General features: G+C 36.3%; 2 protein-coding genes across 2 annotated transcripts in view; one reads left to right on the forward strand and one right to left on the reverse strand.

The window, feature by feature from the left end:
- LOC139948679 (uncharacterized) overlaps window positions 1–16,932 on the forward strand; it is a 29,521-nt gene extending 12,589 nt beyond the window's left edge. Inside the window, exons 2-9 of the mRNA XM_071946923.1 lie at window positions 6,068–6,175; window positions 6,937–7,015; window positions 7,619–7,743; window positions 8,394–8,452; window positions 8,726–8,837; window positions 10,520–10,591; window positions 11,405–11,483; window positions 13,555–16,932. Coding sequence (XP_071803024.1) covers window positions 6,068–6,175; window positions 6,937–7,015; window positions 7,619–7,743; window positions 8,394–8,452; window positions 8,726–8,837; window positions 10,520–10,591; window positions 11,405–11,483; window positions 13,555–13,673 — 753 coding nt within the window. The 3' untranslated portion in view covers window positions 13,674–16,932. The remainder of the gene's footprint in view (window positions 1–6,067; window positions 6,176–6,936; window positions 7,016–7,618; window positions 7,744–8,393; window positions 8,453–8,725; window positions 8,838–10,519; window positions 10,592–11,404; window positions 11,484–13,554) is intronic.
- LOC139948680 (uncharacterized) lies at window positions 15,217–19,325 on the reverse strand. Its single transcript, XM_071946925.1, has 2 exons — window positions 18,620–19,325; window positions 15,217–17,196 (listed from the first exon to the last, which is right to left on the reverse strand). Exons 1-2 carry the CDS (start codon window positions 19,022–19,024, stop codon window positions 16,978–16,980), a joined length of 624 nt encoding a protein of 207 aa, XP_071803026.1. The 5' UTR covers window positions 19,025–19,325; the 3' UTR covers window positions 15,217–16,977.
- Between the last annotated feature and the right edge of the window lie 80 nt (window positions 19,326–19,405).

Below are 19,405 nucleotides of genomic sequence, written 5' to 3' on the forward strand. Positions count from 1 at the left end.
TATGTTGCTATATACGTAAGCGCTAATTTGAAACAATGTTTAATTAGTTGGGCTGAGCTAATTAGTGATCTGAGATTATTTTTCCGCCTAGGAGATGTGGTCAGGGATGTAACAAACATATCTATAAAAAAAAATATTACAATTTGATAAATTAAAGGTGACACAAATTTCGTCAAAGTTAGGTATGTTACCCGCACTTTGTACCTATTTAGGCTATCACGCGCTAATTTGAGACAATGTTTAATTAGTTGGGCTGAGCTAATTAGTGATCTGAGATTATTTTTCCGCCTAGGAGATGTGGTCAGGGATGTAAGAAACATATCTATGAAAGAAAATATTAAAATTTGATAAATTAAAGGTGACACAAATTTCGTCAAAGTTAGGTATGTTACCCGCACTTTGTACCTATTTAGGCTATCACGCGCTAATTTGAGACAATGTTTAATTAGTTGGGCTGAGCTAATTAGTGATCTGAGATTATTTTTCCGCCTAGGAGATGTGGTCAGGGATGTAAGAAACATATCTATGAAAGAAAATATTAAAATTTGATAAATTAAAGGTGACACAAATTTCGTCAAAGTTAGGTATGTTACCCGCACTTTGTACCTATTTAGGCTATCACGCGCTAATTTGAGACAATGTTTAATTAGTTGGGCTGAGCTAATTAGTGATCTGAGATTATTTTTCCGCCTAGGAGATGTGGTCAGGGATGTAAGAAACATATCTATGAAAGAAAATGTTACAGTTTCATAAATTAAAGGTGACACAAATTTCGTTAAAGTTAGGTATGTTTATACACGAACTTTGTATACACGTAGCTATACAAGCGCTAATTGGAGACAATGTTTAATTAGTTGGGCTGAGCTAATTAGTGATCTGAGATTATTTTTCCGCCTAGGAGATGTGGTCAGGGATGTAACAAACATATCTATAAAAAAAAATATTACAATTTGATAAATTAAAGGTGACACAAATTTCGTCAAAGTTAGGTATGTTACCCGCACTTTGTACCTATTTAGGCTATCACGCGCTAACTTGAGACAATGTTTAATTAGTTGGGCTGAGCTAATTAGTGATCTGAGATTATTTTTCCGCCTAGGAGATGTGGTCAGGGATGTAACAAACATATCTATAAAAAAAAATATTACAATTTGATAAATTAAAGGTGACACAAATTTCGTCAAAGTTAGGTATGTTACCCGCACTTTGTACCTATTTAGGCTATCACGCGCTAACTTGAGACAATGTTTAATTAGTTGGGCTGAGCTAATTAGTGATCTGAGATTATTTTTCCGCCTAGGAGATGTGGTCAGGGATGTAAGAAACATATCTATGAAAGAAAATGTTACAATTTCATAAATTAAAGGTGACACAAATTTCGTTAAAGTTAGGTATGTCTATACACGCACTTTGTATACACTATGTGGCTTGTAAGCGCTAATTTGAGACAATCTTTAATTAGTTGGGCTGAGATAATTAGTCATCTGAGATTATTTTTCCGCCCAGGAGATATGGTCAGGGATGTAACAAACATATCTCTGAAAGAAAATATTAAAGTTTCATAAATTAAAAGTGACACAAATTTCGTCAAAGTTAGGTATGTTTGCCGCAATTAGTACATTATTTATACGTAAGAGCTAATTTGAGACAATCTTTAATTAGTTGGGCTGAGCGTATTATTGATCTGAGATTATTTTTCCGCCCAGGAGATGTGGTCAGGGATGTAAGAAACATATCTATGAAAGAAAATATTAAAATTTCGAAAATTAAAGGTGACACAAATTTCGTCAAAGTTAGGTATGTATCCGCAATTTGTACATTATAGGCTATCACGCGCTAATTGGAGACAATGTTTAATTAGTTGGGCTGAGATAATTAGTCATCTGAGATTATTTTTCCGCCCAGGAGATATGGTCAGGGATGTAACAAACATATTTCTGAAAGAAAATATTAAAGTTTCATAAATTAAAAGTGACACAAATTTCGTCAAAGTTAGGTATGTTTGCCGCAATTAGAACATTATTTATACGTAAGAGCTAATTTGAGACAATCTTTAATTAGTTGGGCTGAGCGTATTATTGATCTGAGATTATTTTTCCGCCCAGGAGATGTGGTCAGGGATGTAAGAAACATGTCTATGAAAGAAAATATTAAAATTTCGAAAATTAAAGGTGACACAAATTTCGTCAAAGTTAGGTATGTATCCGCAATTTGTACATTATAGGCTATACACGCGCTAATTTGAGACAATCTTTAATTAGTTGGGCTGAGCTAATTAGTAATCTGAGATTATTTTTCCGCCTAGGAGATATGGTCAGGGATGTAACTAACATATCTATGAAAGAAAATATTACAATTTCATAAATTAAAAGTGACACAAATGTCGTTAAAGTTAGGTATGTCTATACACGCACATTGTATACACTATGTGGCTTTATACGTAAGCGCTAATTTGAGACAATGTTTAATTAGTTGGGCTGAGCTAAATATTGATCTGAGATTATTTTTCCGCCTAGGAGATGTGGTCAGGGATGTAAGAAACATATCTATGAAAGAAAATATTAAAATTTCATAAATTAAAGGTGACACAAATTTCGTTAAAGTTAGGTATGTCTATACACGCACTTTGTATACACTATGTGGCTATTATACATCAAGCGCTAATTTGAGACAATCTTTAATTAGTTGGGCTGAGCGTATTATTGATCTGAGATTATTTTTCCGCCTAGGAGATGTTGTCAGAGATTTAACAAACATATTTATGAAAGAAAATATTAAAATTTCGAAGATTAAAGGTGACACAAATTTCGTCAAAGTTAGGTATGTATCCGCAATTTGTACATTATAGGCTATACACGCGCTAATTTGAGACAATGTTTAATTAGTTGGGCTGAGCTAATTAGTAATCTGAGATTATTTTTCCGCCTAGGAGATATGGTCAGGGATGTAACAAACATATCTATGAAAGAAAATATTACAATTTCATAAATTAAAAGTGACACAAATGTCGTTAAAGTTAGGTATGTCTATACACGCACATTGTATACACTATGTGGCTTTATACGTAAGCGCTAATTTGAGACAATGTTTAATTAGTTGGGCTGAGCTAAATATTGATCTGAGATTATTTTTCCGCCTAGGAGATGTGGTCAGGGATGTAAGAAACATATCTATGAAAGAAAATATTAAAATTTCATAAATTAAAGGTGACACAAGTTTCGTTAAAGTTAGGTATGTCTATACACGCACTTTGTATACACTATGTGGCTATTATACATCAAGCGCTAATTTGAGACAATCTTTAATTAGTTGGGCTGAGCTAATTAGTGATCTGAGATTATTTTTCCGCCTAGGAGATGTTGTCAGAGATTTAACAAACATATTTATGAAAGAAAATATTAAAATTTCATAAATTACAAGTGACACAAATTTTGTCAAAGTTAGTTATGTTACCCGCACTTTTTACATATATAGTCTATACACACCGTAATTTGAGACAATGTTTAATTAGTTGGGCTGAGCTAATTAGTAATCTGAGATTATTTTTCCGCCTAGGAGATATGGTCAGGGATGTAAAAAACATATCTATGAAAGAAAATATTAAAATTTCATAAATTAAAAGTGACACAAATGTCGTTAAAGTTAGGTATGTCTATACACGCACTTTGTATACACTCTGTGGCTTTATACGTAAGCGCTAACTTGTGACAATCTTTAATTAGTTGGGCTGAGCTTATTAGTGATCTGAGATTATTTTTCCGCCTAGGAGATGTGGTCAGGGATGTAACAAACATATCAATAAAAGAAAATATTAAAATTTCATAAATTAAAAGTGACACAAATTTCGTCAAATTTAGTTATGTTACCCGCACTTTTTACATATATATAGTCTATACACACGCTAATTTCAGACAATGTTTAATTAGTTGGGCTGAGCTAATTAGTAATCTGAGATTATTTTTCCGCCTAGGAGATGTGGTCAGGGATGTAAGAAACATATCTATGAAAGAAAAAATTAAAATATCATAAATTAAAGGTGACACAAATTTAGTTAAAGTTAGGTATGTCTATACACGCACTTTGTATACACTATGTGGCTATTATACATCAAGCGCTAATTTGAGACAATCTTTAATTAGTTGGGCTGAGCTAATTAGTAATCTGAGATTATTTTTCCGCCTAGGAGATGTTGTCAGAGATTTAACAAACATATTTATGAAAGAAAAAATTAAAATTTCGAAAATTAAAGGTGACACAAATTTCGTCAAAGTTAGTTATGTTACCCGCACTTTTTACATATATAGTCTATACACACCGTAATTTGAGACAATGTTTAATTAGTTGGGCTGAGCTAATTAGTAATCTGAGATTATTTTTCCGCCTAGGAGATATGGTCAGGGATGTAAAAAACATATCTATGAAAGAAAATATTAAAATTTCATAAATTAAAAGTGACACAAATGTCGTTAAAGTTAGGTATGTCTATACACGCACTTTGTATCAGTCTGTGGCTTTATACGTAAGCGCTAACTTGTGACAATCTTTAATTAGTTGGGCTGAGCTTATTAGTGATCTGAGATTATTTTTCCGCCTAGGAGATGTGGTCAGGGATGTAACAAACATATCAATAAAAGAAAATATTAAAATTTCATAAATTAAAAGTGACACAAATTTCGTCAAATTTAGTTATGTTACCCGCACTTTTTACATATATAGTCTATACACATGCTAATTTCAGACAATGTTTAATTAGTTGGGCTGAGCTAATTAGTAATCTGAGATTATTTTTCCGCCTAGGAGATGTGGTCAGGGATGTAACAAACATATCTATGAAAGAAAATATTAAAATTTCACAAATTAAAGGTGACACAAATTTCGTTAAAGTTGGGTATGTCTATACACGCACTTTGTATACACTCTGTGGCTTTATACGTAAGCGCTAACTTGTGACAATCTTTAATTAGTTGGGCTGAGCTTATTAGTGATCTGAGATTATTTTTCCGCCTAGGAGATGTGGTCAGGGATGTAACAAACATATCAATAAAAGAAAATATTAAAATTTCATAAATTAAAAGTGACACAAATTTCGTCAAATTTAGTTATGTTACCCGCACTTTTTACATATATAGTCTATACACACGCTAATTTCAGACAATGTTTAATTAGTTGGGCTGAGCTAATTAGTAATCTGAGATTATTTTTCCGCCTAGGAGATGTGGTCAGGGATGTAACAAACATATCTATGAAAGAAAAAATTAAAATATCATAAATTAAAGGTGACACAAATTACGTTAAAATTAGGTATGTCTATACACGCACTTTGTATACACTATGTGGCTATTATACATCAAGCGCTAATTTGAGACAATGTTTAATTAGTTGGGCTGAGCTAATTAGTAATCTGAGATTATTTTTCCGCCTAGGAGATGTGGTCAGGGATGTAACAAACATATCTATGAAAGAAAATATTAAAATTTCACAAATTAAAGGTGACACAAATTTCGTTAAAGTTGGGTATGTCTATACACGCACTTTGTATACACTATGTTGCTATATACGTAAGCGCTAATTTGAGACAATGTTTAATTAGTTGGGCTGAGCTAATTAGTAATCTGAGATTATTTTTCCGCCTAGGAGATGTGGTCAGGGATGTAACAAACATATCTATGAAAGAAAAAATTAAAATATCATAAATTAAAAGTGACACAAATTTCGTCAAAGTTAGGTATGTTACCCGCACTTTTTACATATAGTCTATACACACTCTAGTTTGAGACAATGTTTAATTAGTTGGGCTGAGCTAATTAGTAATCTGAGATTATTTTTCCGCCCAGGAGATATGATCAGGGATGTAACAAACATATCCCTGAAAGAAAATCTTGAAATTTCATAATTTAAAGGTGACACAAATTTAGTTAAAGTTAGGTATGCTGATAAAGCATCCCTGGTGGTGTCGACGTGTATTGACGGTCGTTTGCGGATTTTTTTAAATTCGGTGCTGAGGAGAATTTCGGTGCTGGGCCCGATTTAGTGTTGGGCCCAAACATGGTGCTCACTTCAGCCTGGTGTCGCCAGTAGCAATGAAACGGTCATGAATGACCTCCAAAAACAATTAGCTGTGGCGAAAATTAGCCTTCCAGAACTGTCAACTCTTGCTCAGAAAGGAAATGAAACGGTATGTGTTTGTTTTTATCTGTGCTGTGACTTACATTGAGATATGTTTGTAGATAAAGGCGCCTGTCAAAACTTTCAAATGGATCCCTTTCATTCAAATAGTGAAATACGACTGCAATCCAACAACATGTCCAATCAATACAGTCTGACACTGACAGTGATCTACTGAGTACTGGTGATGTGGAAATATGGGGGAATAGTAAACAGCTCAGCATGGAGGAAGAATTTCTTTCTCTAGTCTAGGCTCTTATGTTACAGGGGACGGCAGCAAAAAAGAAGTGCTAATTTAAAATTATACTAAATTAAAGGTCTATAATAATATTAATAAGTAATGACTATGATTGAGTATGATGAGACTATGTCACTTGAGTCTTGACAAGTTGACAACACTTCTTCTTCTTCTTCTTCCTTGTAATGTGCAGCCTTCAAATGGTTGAAGATGTTTACGCACTGCGTGTGAGCGCATGTGTTGATTTAGGCAACAGGAATTTGTGTCAGGTGCAGATAGAACTATGTACAGGTGCGAGTAAAATGCTGGATATGAGGTTACTTCAGCCGGCCGGGAGTCTCCAGTGTAGTCATGTATTGGTGCTAAATTTTGCATGGTGCTAAAAAATTCTAAGTGTACACTGATTGTACATGCATGTTGTATTTATTTGACATATAAATCTGATGCCATTCCAGTTTTGTTTTACAGTTAGTTCTCAGTTAGGCTCCCTCTAACCCTCTTAAAACTTTCTTTGTTTGTCTTTCCAATTTCAGCTTGTTGAAAGGTTTTTGTCGGAGAGTGTTGAAGTGCATGGAGACTCTGAAGATATACGTCAAAGTCAGCTCTACATTGGTACATAGCATTATTTACTTATTTCTATTTATTTAAGTTAATTTTTTTCCCAAGCGGTCTTATACAATCTTAACAATCCAAAAGACGTTTTATAACAAGTTATTTACTGAAAAAAAAGGTTTTCTTGTTAGTTGTTCCTTAGTTGGCCCAAAGCCTAGCAAATATTATGGGGATCGAGCTTTTTCTATTTATGCTCCTACTCTTTGGAATCAATTACCCATTCATTTGAGGATTATCACCAACTTTGATATTTTTAAAACTCATCTCAAAACATTTCTTTTTAAAAGACATTATCTTTGAATTTTTGCATATTTTTGCATTGCCTTTTCTGTGGTGTAATATTATTGATTGTCTCGTATTGGTGTATGTCATTGTTTTTTGTCGTTCTTATTGTACAATGTAATTTTGCTGTACTTTGCTTACTCTTTTTAGCTTAATGTTTATAAATGTAAAAATACTGTACAGCGTTTTGAGATTTTTTTTATGTAAGACGCTATATCAAAAATAAATTATTACTATTTTAGTTTTTTGTTTCTTTTTCCAAGATCCCTTCCCAAGATTGACAGTTGTTTTTGTTATTGTTGTTGTTTATCTTATTTCCAGCATCCTTCTGGGGGTTTTATGATGTTGTCAAAGCTCTCGTTGTGGCCGGAGCTGATGTGAATTATCAAAACAAGGACACGCTCTGGACATCCCTGCATGCAGCTGCATTCCAAGAACATGGAAGGGTAAAAACACAATTGGAACGTTTATTTTTATACTTTGATGTTTTTTTTACTCATTCATGTATTCAGGTATTTTTGTTGACCGTGTGACATTGTATCACTTCCAGAGGTATATTCATTCACACCCAAAATAGATGAAGACTGGAACACATTACCACCACTGACAATCCATTGTGGACAATAAAGACCTTTAAAGGAGCTGTTACAACCCACCTCTAAAGCAACTACATACTATGGCACAACAAAAGTGACAGAGCGTCGATTAAAGCTGTGCAGGACGAATTGCAAATACCCCCGAAAGTGATAATACTATTAAGAGCGCCCTCACGTGGTCAAAAATACAGCTCATTGAAAATAACTTGATAATGTATGTCTGTTTACTTCCATCTGTCTTCGCAAAGTCCAATATTAAATTTTATTTTTATTTTTAGGAATTAACACAGGCCCTTTTTTCGAACCCATGACTTTGGCTCCAGATTGCTTTTGACAGTTTGCGTGTTATTTGAGTACGCATTCAGGGCTTCAGACGAGAGGACAGAGCCTGAAGCCGAATCCAAAGCCGAAGCCCATGGTTTCGAAAAGGACCAGAGCAGTGGAAGAGCCAGCGTTCCTTTATCTTGATGTCATTTCTCTTTTGTTTTGTATACTTTCAGGTGATAATGTTCCTCTTGGAGAATAACGCCAAGCCTGACATTCAAGACAAAGAGGGGAGGTAAGTGAAGATCTATCCTCACAAACTTGAGTCTCGTGTCACATGAGGCAATGTTTTACAGTCAACGATTAAAGGCACTGGACACCTTTGGTAATTGTCAAAGACCAGTATTCTCACTTGTGTATCCCAACATATGCATAAAATATCAAATCTGTGAACATTTTGACTCGGATGCTCATCAAAGTTGCAAGAGAATATGAGAGAAAAAGCAACCTTGTTGCAAAAATTTGTTTTTTTTTAATATAGATGTTTTTGTTTTTCTGTTTTGCACAGGACAGCGACAGATTTTGCGTCTGCCTCGGATAAGATCTGGTCCCATTTTGCTGTTCTTGGCTGCAAACGGACATCAAAACTTGACCTTATAGAAAAAGGAATAATTAAAAAGGTCAGTCTTGAACTAAATAAAACAAATTAGTAAGACCAATTAACCCTCCTACTGTCTGACCATTCAATATCATCCACTGTAATTTTTTAATGATAGATAAACTGTACCAGACTGCAATTTGTAGTGAATGCATGTACACAGAACATAGTCAACCCTCTTACTGTCTGACCATTGAGTATCATCCTCAGTGGCTTTAAATGATAGGTAAACTTTGCCAGTCTGCAATATGATATCATGTGGTGAATGCATCCACACAGTACGTAGTATACAGTCAACCCTCTTACTGTCTGACCATTGAGTATCATCCTCAGTGGCTTTAAATGATAGGTAAACTTTGCCAGTCTGCAATATGATATCATGTGGTGAATGCATCCACACAGTACGTAGTATACAGTCAACCCTCTTACTGTCTGACCATTGAGTATCATCCTCAGTGGCTTTAAATGATAGGTAAACTTTGCCAGTCTGCAATATGATATCATGTGGTGAATGCATCCACACAGTACGTAGTATACAGTCAACCCTCTTACTGTCTGACCATTGAGTATCATCCTCAGTGGCTTTAAATGATAGGTAAACTTTGCCAGTCTGCAATATGATATCATGTGGTGAATGCATCCACCCAGTACGTAGTATACAGTCAACCCTCCTACTGTCTGCCCATTCAATATTATAAGTTAAGTGGAATACGGAAAAATATAGCTCTTCTGCGTCCCATATTCAGCTTGGATATGGGACGCAGACGCGCTATATTTTCTGTATTTCCACGAGCGCGCGTGTGGTATCGTATTTATTTTCAAGCAAACTCGGCGCACGACAAAGAACACACAAGACGCAGGTAGTGATATTAGCTGTGCAATAAAGGTAATTATCACCACTCCATTATGCAAATCTGATTGGAGGATTAGCGCGTACTTGAAGATAATTTCCATTGTGGTGTTGTATGATAGACAGAATATGCCAGTCTACAATATGGGCCCAATTTCATAGAGCTGCTAAGCACAAAAATTTGCTTAGCATGAAATTTCTTGCTTGATAAAAACAGGGTTACCAACCAAAATAATGTCCATTTGTTACGTATTGATTGCTACTGGTATTCAGCTGTTGTTTGCTTATCATGAAAATCACGGAGAAATTTGGTTGGTAATCCTATTTTTATCAAGGAAGAAATTTCATGCTAAGCAAATTTTTGTGCTTAGCAGCTCTATGAAATTGGGCCATGATATCATGTAGTGAATGCATCTACATAGTACACAGTCAACCCTCCTACTGTCTGACCATTCAATATCACCCAGTGGCAGTGTGATTTTGAATGGTAGTCATCAATCTACAATATGACAGCGTGTTGAATGCATCCACACAGTTCACACATTTACACACAGTTCACACATTTACACACAGTTGGTTCTGTGCACAGATGCACCACCCAATACAACCCTCACGGTGGAATTGTTTCAAAGGGTTGTGAATGGAAATTGTTACGAAGAGTAGGAGGGTTAAATTGAACCCATTACTTCTAATTTTGTAAGTCAGGAAAAAAAGTTTTCTAAAACCGACAGTAAAAAATGTTTATTAGCTTCAAACTCAAAAGAACCCTTTAAGATGAAAATAGGTTAATTTTACGATAACCTGCTCAAATTTTCATTTGTAATTCTGGATGTTTTTTTTTTTTTTTTGAAAAGGTTACAGCACCCCCGTCTGCGTCAAGGAATACCCCATCCCCATCGTCTATGGGTATGGATGGCGTACGCATGGTAAGTTGAACATCCTGCACAACATTTGCTCTGCAGTATTCGCTTCTAGAGATTAGGATTCAAACTAACCGCAGCTACCGGGCAATCTCAGTGGCCTATTTGTGAAACATCTACTCTACAATGGCAAAGGTCATGGGTTCGAATCCAACCAGGGTTACATGGCTGTGGACTTTTTCCTCATAGGGTTTTTGGGTGAAACACACAGTATTCTTGAGTCCTGAAAAAAATTCAATTCTGTATTTTCTGAATGGCTTCTGACTGGCACCCCTAAACAAAAATATCGACAAAATGAAAAGAGCGCAAAATTTAGGGCTAGAGAGCTCAGTTGACCACCGGCACTTTAATCAAAAGGGGACATGTTCTTTGTTCAATCCCCAATTTTTTTTTTCTTCTGTTCTTTTAAATAATTTTTCTAAGGTTCTGTGTTTTTTAATCTCCTGACTTTTTTCGATGTCACCAATTCCGTTAGAGATTATCATTACATGTATTTATATGGTGTTACCGCAAACCTTATTATATTTTTATATTATGTCCTGGGGTCGATTTCACAAAGACTAGTCCTAGGAGATTTTAAAAACGCATGGCTAGTCCTAAATAAGGATGAGTAACTCCTCCTAACTTGAGATATGACTAGTCTTAACTCTTTGTGAAATCCACCCCTGACTCTTCAACAACAACAAAATAAAATTATTGTTTATTTATTAATTTAATAAAATAATGTTTATTGTTTTGTTTATTTGTATAATTGTTTTTGTATTATTCATTTATCATTTGTTTTATTTTATTTTTTATTATCTCACCTACAATGTAAAGGCATCATTGTCTAGGCCTGGCTCAGCATATGCAATCAGACCGGATCCCTTTGCCAAGAGTAAGAAGAATCCAAATGATTGTGAGTATCATTCAATTCTTTCAACGGCTTTGTTTTTATTTGATTTCTTTTTCAATTTGCCCCCGCAAAGTAGATATTAAACCAATGAATTTTTCTAACCCAGTTCGTTCCCATCGCTTTTAAAATCGACAGCACTCGTTTAACAGCGCGTTGAGCTCACAGGTGAAAATCGGTAGTATTCATAGTAATAATAATAAACAGCAATTATAACGCGCTAAGTATCTGACAAAAAATTACGTTCAAGGGCGCCGGTTCGCAAAGTCAAAAAGTCCAGGATTTAAAATACTTGTTTCAATAGGTGAGTTGTGAGCTGCCGTTTGAAGATTGAAGGATTGTTCTGTGTTCTAAGGTCTAGCGGCAGTGAATTACATAGAGGACGTGCAATCTTAGAGAAAGCTCCGTCTCCATAGCTAGCGAGGCGGGATATAGGTACGTGGAGTGTGAGCATGAGGAACGTCAAACTGGCTCTGACATTACGAAGGTGTGTCATGTCCCTGATGCTGGATGTAGATAGTAAGCGAGTTGATAAGTGCCACAAACGTTAGGAGGATGATTTTAAACTGATTTCTGAATGGACCGTTCCGGCTTTCCACTAAGCTCCGCCCACCGCGCGCGTGAGCAAGACACGTGTACGAATACTCCCAATGACATTCTGCACGATTCTGCCGCGCGTGCCAAATATACGCACACGCATGACCGAGTTTGTCTGACCACAATCATTGCTGTGATTGGTCAAATGGGTGAACGCGCACAGTTTGATTGATAGGCCGGATCGGTCCATTGTACTGGCAGCCAGTGATGATGATTACGTAAATGAGTCAATAACGGTAGACCAGGCCTGAGATTGTAGCGAGTTGATGAAGCGCCTTAAAAGTGAGAAGGATGATTTTAAACTGATTTCTGTATTGTACGGGCAGCCAGTGAAGTTGATTAAGTAAATGAGTCAATAACGGTAGACCAGGCCTGAGATTGGAGCGAGTTGATGAAGCGCCTTAAAAGTGAGAAGGATGATTTTAAACTGATTTCTGTATTGTACGGGCAGCCAGTGAAGTTGATTAAGTAAATGAGTCAATAACGGTAGACCAGGCCTGAGATTGGAGCGAGTTGATGAAGCGCCTTAAAAGTGAGAAGGATGATATTGAACTGAATTCAGAATTGAACGGGCAGCCAGTGAAGTTGCTTAAGTAAATGAGTCAATAACGGTAGACCAGGCCTGAGATTAGAGCGAGTTGATGAAGCGCCTTAAAAGTGAGAAGGATGATATTGAACTGAATTCAGAATTGAACGGCGGCCAGTGAAGTTGATTAAGTATCATCATCATGACGTGACGACATTCCTGCTACCGCACATGCGTTGCTCAGTGGCTACAGTTTGTTCGTTTTGTTAATTGTTCTTTTCCATTGTTCGGCGTGTGAAGTTACAATACCAACCATTCTCAGGTCATTAGAGAGTTGCTGTTGGTAGGTGTGCATAAGTGCTCCACCCCTACGATAGGGTTCTGTAGGTTGGGTCATCTTGTCCAGGAGTATTGAGAGAGGAGTGTCATGCCTAGTTGCGTGTCCGATCAGTTGTGGTCGTTGTAGGCTTGTGTAGTGTTATTGATAATAATAATAATAATATTGAAGTCTTATATAGCCCACGTATCTACCAAACAAGGTACTCAAGTCGCTGAGTATATATACAAACTGTCAGAAATATAGGTAATTGCAGTGATGAATTTTGAGGCCCAATTATTTAGCACCTTATAAGGGTTTTTACAAGGTGCTATGGCGCATACAGCAGCCACAGCCAGGAACACCGGGGCGAACCCCTTCTCTTTTCGAAAAGTGCACTGGGTTCTTTTACATGCATTACACAACCCTTGGGACCAACGGCTTTATGTCCCATCCGAAGGACTAAGCTATGATTAAGTGTCTTGCTTATGGACACAAGTGTCACGGCTGGGGATGCGAACCCGCACTCTGCTGATCAGAAACACCAGAGTTTGAATTCGGTGCTCTTAACCGCTCAGCCTCGACACTTCCACATGAAGAAGTAAACAAGTTTTTAAAATTGTTTGGAACCCTGACAGCTTCTCAGATGTTCGCAGCTTTGGGTGGCGATGTCCTAGCCGATGAAAAAGGGCCGAGCACGGAGCCTTCCACCAAATCGCAGTCTCAGGAGCCCTCGTTCTCCGTGTGGAGAAATTAAAGGAACATTACAGAATTGGTTTTTGCTATTAAACAAAACAGTTGCTGGCAGTGTAGGCACTTTAAGTAATCCACAATATACATAAACTGACAAACCTGTAGAAGTTTGAGAACCATCTGCCATCTGGGTCACGAGAAAATAGTGGAACACCAAATACACATTTTTGCATGACATCAATTCAAAAAGAAAATGAATAAACACTCACTGAGCGATAAACTCAGCAGGGAGTTAGTTTTATTTATTTCTCATCAAATATGACATTTCAGACAGAAATGTTTCAAGGGATGTTTTTCTATCATCATCATTAGACCAAGTAAGTTTTATGTTAATCTGTGATCTTAGACGATTTTGTTTCTGACCAATTCTGTAATGTTCCTTTAACAAAACCCTGGTGTAAATATTTGTATCAGAGTGAACATAATGCTGTGCAAAATGAAATTGTCTTGTTGTGTTTGTTATTTATTTGAATAGCAGATGGTGTAAGAGCAGGAAAGAGAATGGCCTTTTCTCATCCACCAATCAGAGTCCTTGTAAAATGTGCACATTTCAATGGGAGTCCTGTAAATAATCCTTTTCACAGTTCTCGCCAGTTGTGCGCGTGCTTAAACCTACGCGCACAATACTGACCCAAAAAATTTAAAACTCTTCCAAATCACATCAAGGATGCTCTAACACAATTCACATTTTCAAGAAACTTCTCAAATGTTTTCTTTTCCAACAAGTGTATTGTAATTAATTTCATGTGACTGTCTCGAGCGCCTTTGAACAATTTTGGTTGATGTTGGCGCTATATAAATTTCCTCTGATTGATGGATTGATTGATTGATTGATTGATTGATTGGTTGATTGATTGATTGATTGATTGATTGGTTGATTGATTGGTTAATTGATTGATTGAGTGATTGATTGATTGATTGATTGATTGATTGAGTGATTGATTGATTGATTGATTGACTTTTTTGACTTTTCAAAGAAAACACTTTATTCATACACAAAATATACAGAATTTACAAAAACATAAAAACTAAACAGTTACATTGATTGAAAAAGGACCTTTATGCCTGCTGCCGTCAGCTCAGCGTCTCAAAAGTGTCCCTTTGTAATAGAGTGGATGTCCTTGTACAATTGTTTGTTCTTTTTCCAAGCAGCGGGTATTTATTTTATTTTATGCAGTTATCTCTATTTTTTTAAGAGCAGTGATTTGCCAATTGTTTTCACTAGATCGCCATTACATCAGTCAGTTCTTGGTACGATTCTATTATTCCAATCAAAAGTTTACTGACACCTGTTAGGCAAAAATTTGTAAAAAATGTTTAGCGTCTTGACTTTTTGAAAAAAAGAAGAAGACAGGCCCCCTTTTTCCCACCATGAGTGTCACCGAGTGACTGCTAAGAGCGCTTTAACAAGCCACTTTTATTACTACCACATGTTTCGGAAATTCTCATCAAGTCTCCATTCAAACTCGGTTTTTAATTTATATTGTGTTCATCAGGTTTTTTACCGCTAGTTTATGGAAATGAATTAAGAACTGTCCTAACCAATGTTCATTTTCTCCATTGTTTTTATTTATTTATTTATTTATTTTTCGTTTTCAACTGTGTATTAGTACTAAACCACAGATATAACAGTCAATAAAAAGTGATATTAAAAGCTTCTTAAGTGAAGTAACCCAATATTAAAGGCACTGGAGACTATTGGTACTTACTCAAAAATAATCGTAAGCATAAAAACTTACTTGGTAACGAGTAAGGGGGAGAGGTTGATGGTATACAACATTGTGAGAAGGCTCCCTCTGAAGTATCATAGTTTTAGAAAATGAGGTAATTTCTCACTCAAATATTGAAGCCTTTTATTATGAATCTGAAAGCAAACATTTTTTTTTTCAACAAGGGTTTGTTTTGTCTCTTGCAACTTTGGTGACAAATTGAGCCAAAATTTGTACAGGTTTGCTATTTTACGCATAATTATGTTGAGATACACCAAGTGAGAATATTGGTCTTTGACAATTACCTAACATGTCTTAAGTGCCTTTAAAGACACTGAACACTATTAGTAATTGTCTAAGACCAGTCTTCTCACTTGGTGTATCTCAACGTATGCATAAAATATAACAAACCTGTGAAACCTTAAACTCAATCGGTCGTCGATGTTGCGAGATAATGAGAGAAAAAAACACCCTTGTCACAGGAAGTTGTGTGCTTTCAGACGCTTGATTTCGACCTCTGATTCTAAATCTGAGGTCTCGAAATCAAATTCGTGGAAAATTACTTCTTTCTCGAAAAAACTACGTCACGTCAGAGGGAGCCGTTTCTCACAGTGTTTTATACTATCAACAGCTCCCCATTTCTTATAACCAATTAAGGTTTTATACTAATAAATATTTTGAGTAATTACCAAAAGTGTCCACTGCCTTTAACTTTCATTCATCAATGGAATACAAAATTACAAAATCTACTGTATTTTCCAAAGAACGTCTAAAGAAAGGGAAATAAAAAGTTCATACAAAAAAGCTAAAACAGCCCGACTGGGTTGCGCCAGACTAGTCTGTATGTAAAATCCATTCTCTCAAAAAAGTTTACAAGCCCATAATTATACCAGGGCCCCTTAGAGCTGCTTATTAATTAAACAGCAAAATTATGCTTACTACAGTAAAGTTACTCAACAAAACACCATGTCACATGCACCCTTTCTGGCTGGAATTCTGCTAATTTTTTGCTAAGCACAAAATTCGTAAGAAAACTGTTCTGCTTAAGCAGCTCTTTGAATGGTTAAGCAGCTTAATATCTTGCTCTGCTTAGCACAAAAAAAGTAGGATACCGGTTACAAATGGAACATGTCAATTCTTTTGGGGGGCTGGTAACCTTATTCTAGAAAACATAATTTTGTTGTGCTTAGCTGGTTTTTACTATCGAAGAAAAGAGTATAATATTATTTGTATTTTGTATATATTGTGTATAATGTAAAGTACAGTATAAAGAATACAGTATAAAGAATAAATGGAACAGAAATACCCAAATTATTGTTAAATGTGTTGGTAATCCTGCTTAGATTAGTTGAGAACAGGTTTTGTTAATCCTGCTTAGATTAGCTGAAGAACATGTTTTGTTCCTGCTTAGATAAACTCATAAACAGGTTTTGTAATACTCTTGCTTAGATTAGCTCAAGAACAGGTTTTGTTAATCCTGCTTAGATTAGCTCAAGAACAGGTTTTGTTAATCCTGCTTAGATTAGCTCAAGAACAGGTTTTGTTAATCCTGCTTAGATTAGCTTAAGAACGGGTTTTGTTAATCCTCGAGTTTCGGATTTAGGGTTGCACACCTCTAAATGTTGCACAGCACTGTACAACGATATCCGCAAAGTCAAAGTCATTGGCAGAAATTCCGTGCGATAGTTGGCTTAAATTAATGAAAAGTGCAGTCACATTGCGCTCAACTAAACAACAGCTCAGTTCGATGTGAGTCTTGTCGTTCGGGAACTGGCATGTTTCTTCCAAAATCCACTGGTACATTCCTTGCCCAGACATCTGCAAAAAACAATAGTAAACTTTGGCCTATTCTGGTAGTTTATGATCATGATTGGTAGCTTTTTATATGGACGGGGGAAAAGGTTTAGGTGTATGGATAGCTTATGGTCTGAACTTTCATATGACATCAACAAGTCCGAAAATAGTTTATGATTGGGTGAGCACTGCTCACTTTTGTGAAGGGTATGAAAATTAGGCTGCGCAGGAATTAGTCTTCCCTTTGCGAGAGGTACGTCCTTTAATTGTAGCTTACAAAATTCAATCCAAGATGTCGGCTACTTCAGGTCAATGTGTAACCTAAAGAACAAGTAGCCAACATCTGTGACATTCCCTTTTTCAACAAACCGTATTTGAATAATCAATTTACTTAATCCCCATCTGGTTATTAAAGGAACACGTTGCCTTGGATCGGACGAGTTGGTCTATAAAAAGCGTTTGAAACCGTTTGTTATGAAATGCATATGGTTAGAAAGATGTTTTAAAAGTAGAATATAATGATCCACACAAGTATCACTCAAAATTTCACGGTTTTCATTGTACGTCGCGAACTAACACGGTCGGCCATTTATGGGTGTCACAAATTTGACTCCCATAAATGGCCGACAGTGTTAGTCGACAAGGTAAAAGGAAAACCACGCAATTTCGAGGCATATTTGTGTAGATCATTGTATTCTACTTTTACAACATCTTTCTAACCATACAGATTTTATAACAAACGGTTACAGAACGCTTTTCAAGGACCAACTCGACCGATCCAAGGCAACGTGTTCCTTTAAGAAAAAACAATGAAATGTTCAACTTACAATAACTGAAATGTGGGGTGAAGGTTTTTATTCAAAATCACAGATGTGAAAAAAATACATTTTGTAATATGGAAATTGCACAAGTAGCATCACCCATGCATCAAAAAAATGGTTTAATAAATTATATAAATTTACTCAGCAAACCCAAACTGATGGCAATATTGATCATGAGTTTATCATATATCACCTACAATTTTGTAAGCTCACAATATGGAAGGCTAATTCCTGCGCAGCCGAATTTTCATATCCTCACAAAAGTGAGCAGTGTTCACCCAGCAGGCTTGAATTATTTTCGGACTGTTTGATGTCATATGAAAGTTGAGACCATAAGCTATCCATACATCTAAACCCTTCCCCCAGAATCGTATATTTTATTATTCGGCAGCCATTTCAAAAGTGTTCATTTTTTGTTTTTGAGACACCCGGTAGAAGCCTTTTTCTGAATTATAAGAAAGATATCTCAAAGATACGAGTGTTTGAGTTTCCTTTCCCGAATTGTAAAATCTGAGTTTTACTAAAGGTTCGTTGAATGAGACCGCTTTCCTGCGTAACAAATTAATATTCCAGGAAAAGAAAAGAGACCATTCCGCATTCAAAGAAAACCCATTACATGTACATACCTGCACAAGTTCAACAACTTCTCCGTTTGGTTGAAGCGCTATAATAAGAGGTTGAGATCCCAATATGGGCGGGCATACTCTCTGAGACACCGATCGACGTGCTCTTCCTTCGCCTGCAGGTGACCGGTCCCTAAAGATGTCGGGGAAGTTTCTTAGGATCTGCTGGTTCTGCTGATTGGTGAGTGTCACAAACGATCTCTGGTATGTGGCATTGTACAAGAGTTGAGGATCTTGTTCAATTTCTTCAACGACAGATCGCTGAGACACAATCTGTTGTAGTTGAAGGTAATTGAAATGGGCAATTGATTCGGTTGAACATTTAGGACAGCATGAGTAGGCTCGGCAGTACGACGACGACACGAAGACGGTCGCCATCAACAGTGCTGTGATGAGCATGGTTGCCATTTTGTCCGTGTAACACTTCTGATAGTGACGGTCAACACCCAGTAGAGACGACCAACGGAACGATTTGAAAATATGTGTGTGATTTTTAAAACGAGTGCAGCGTCTGGATGGCAAATATAATGTGGTTTTTTTTTTTGCTTGTGATCTGACGCGAGAATTTTGGGTGTGCCTTTTTGGTCAAACATCACTGCGTAAACTGCAAAGGCCTATAAACGTCAACGCACAGAACGAACCATAAAATATGGTGTGACATTTGACTAACCCACATGATCATGACTAGTGTAATTTTCAACAATACGTTTCACAAACGAGGGAGAAAAAACCCATAGCCTGTTTGCGATTACTATGTCCTGTGGAGTTTGAAATAACAACGTAACCTAT

Source organism: Asterias amurensis, chromosome 16 (genome assembly GCF_032118995.1).
Source record: "Asterias amurensis chromosome 16, ASM3211899v1".
NCBI classification, from domain to species: Eukaryota; Metazoa; Echinodermata; class Asteroidea; order Forcipulatida; family Asteriidae; genus Asterias; species Asterias amurensis.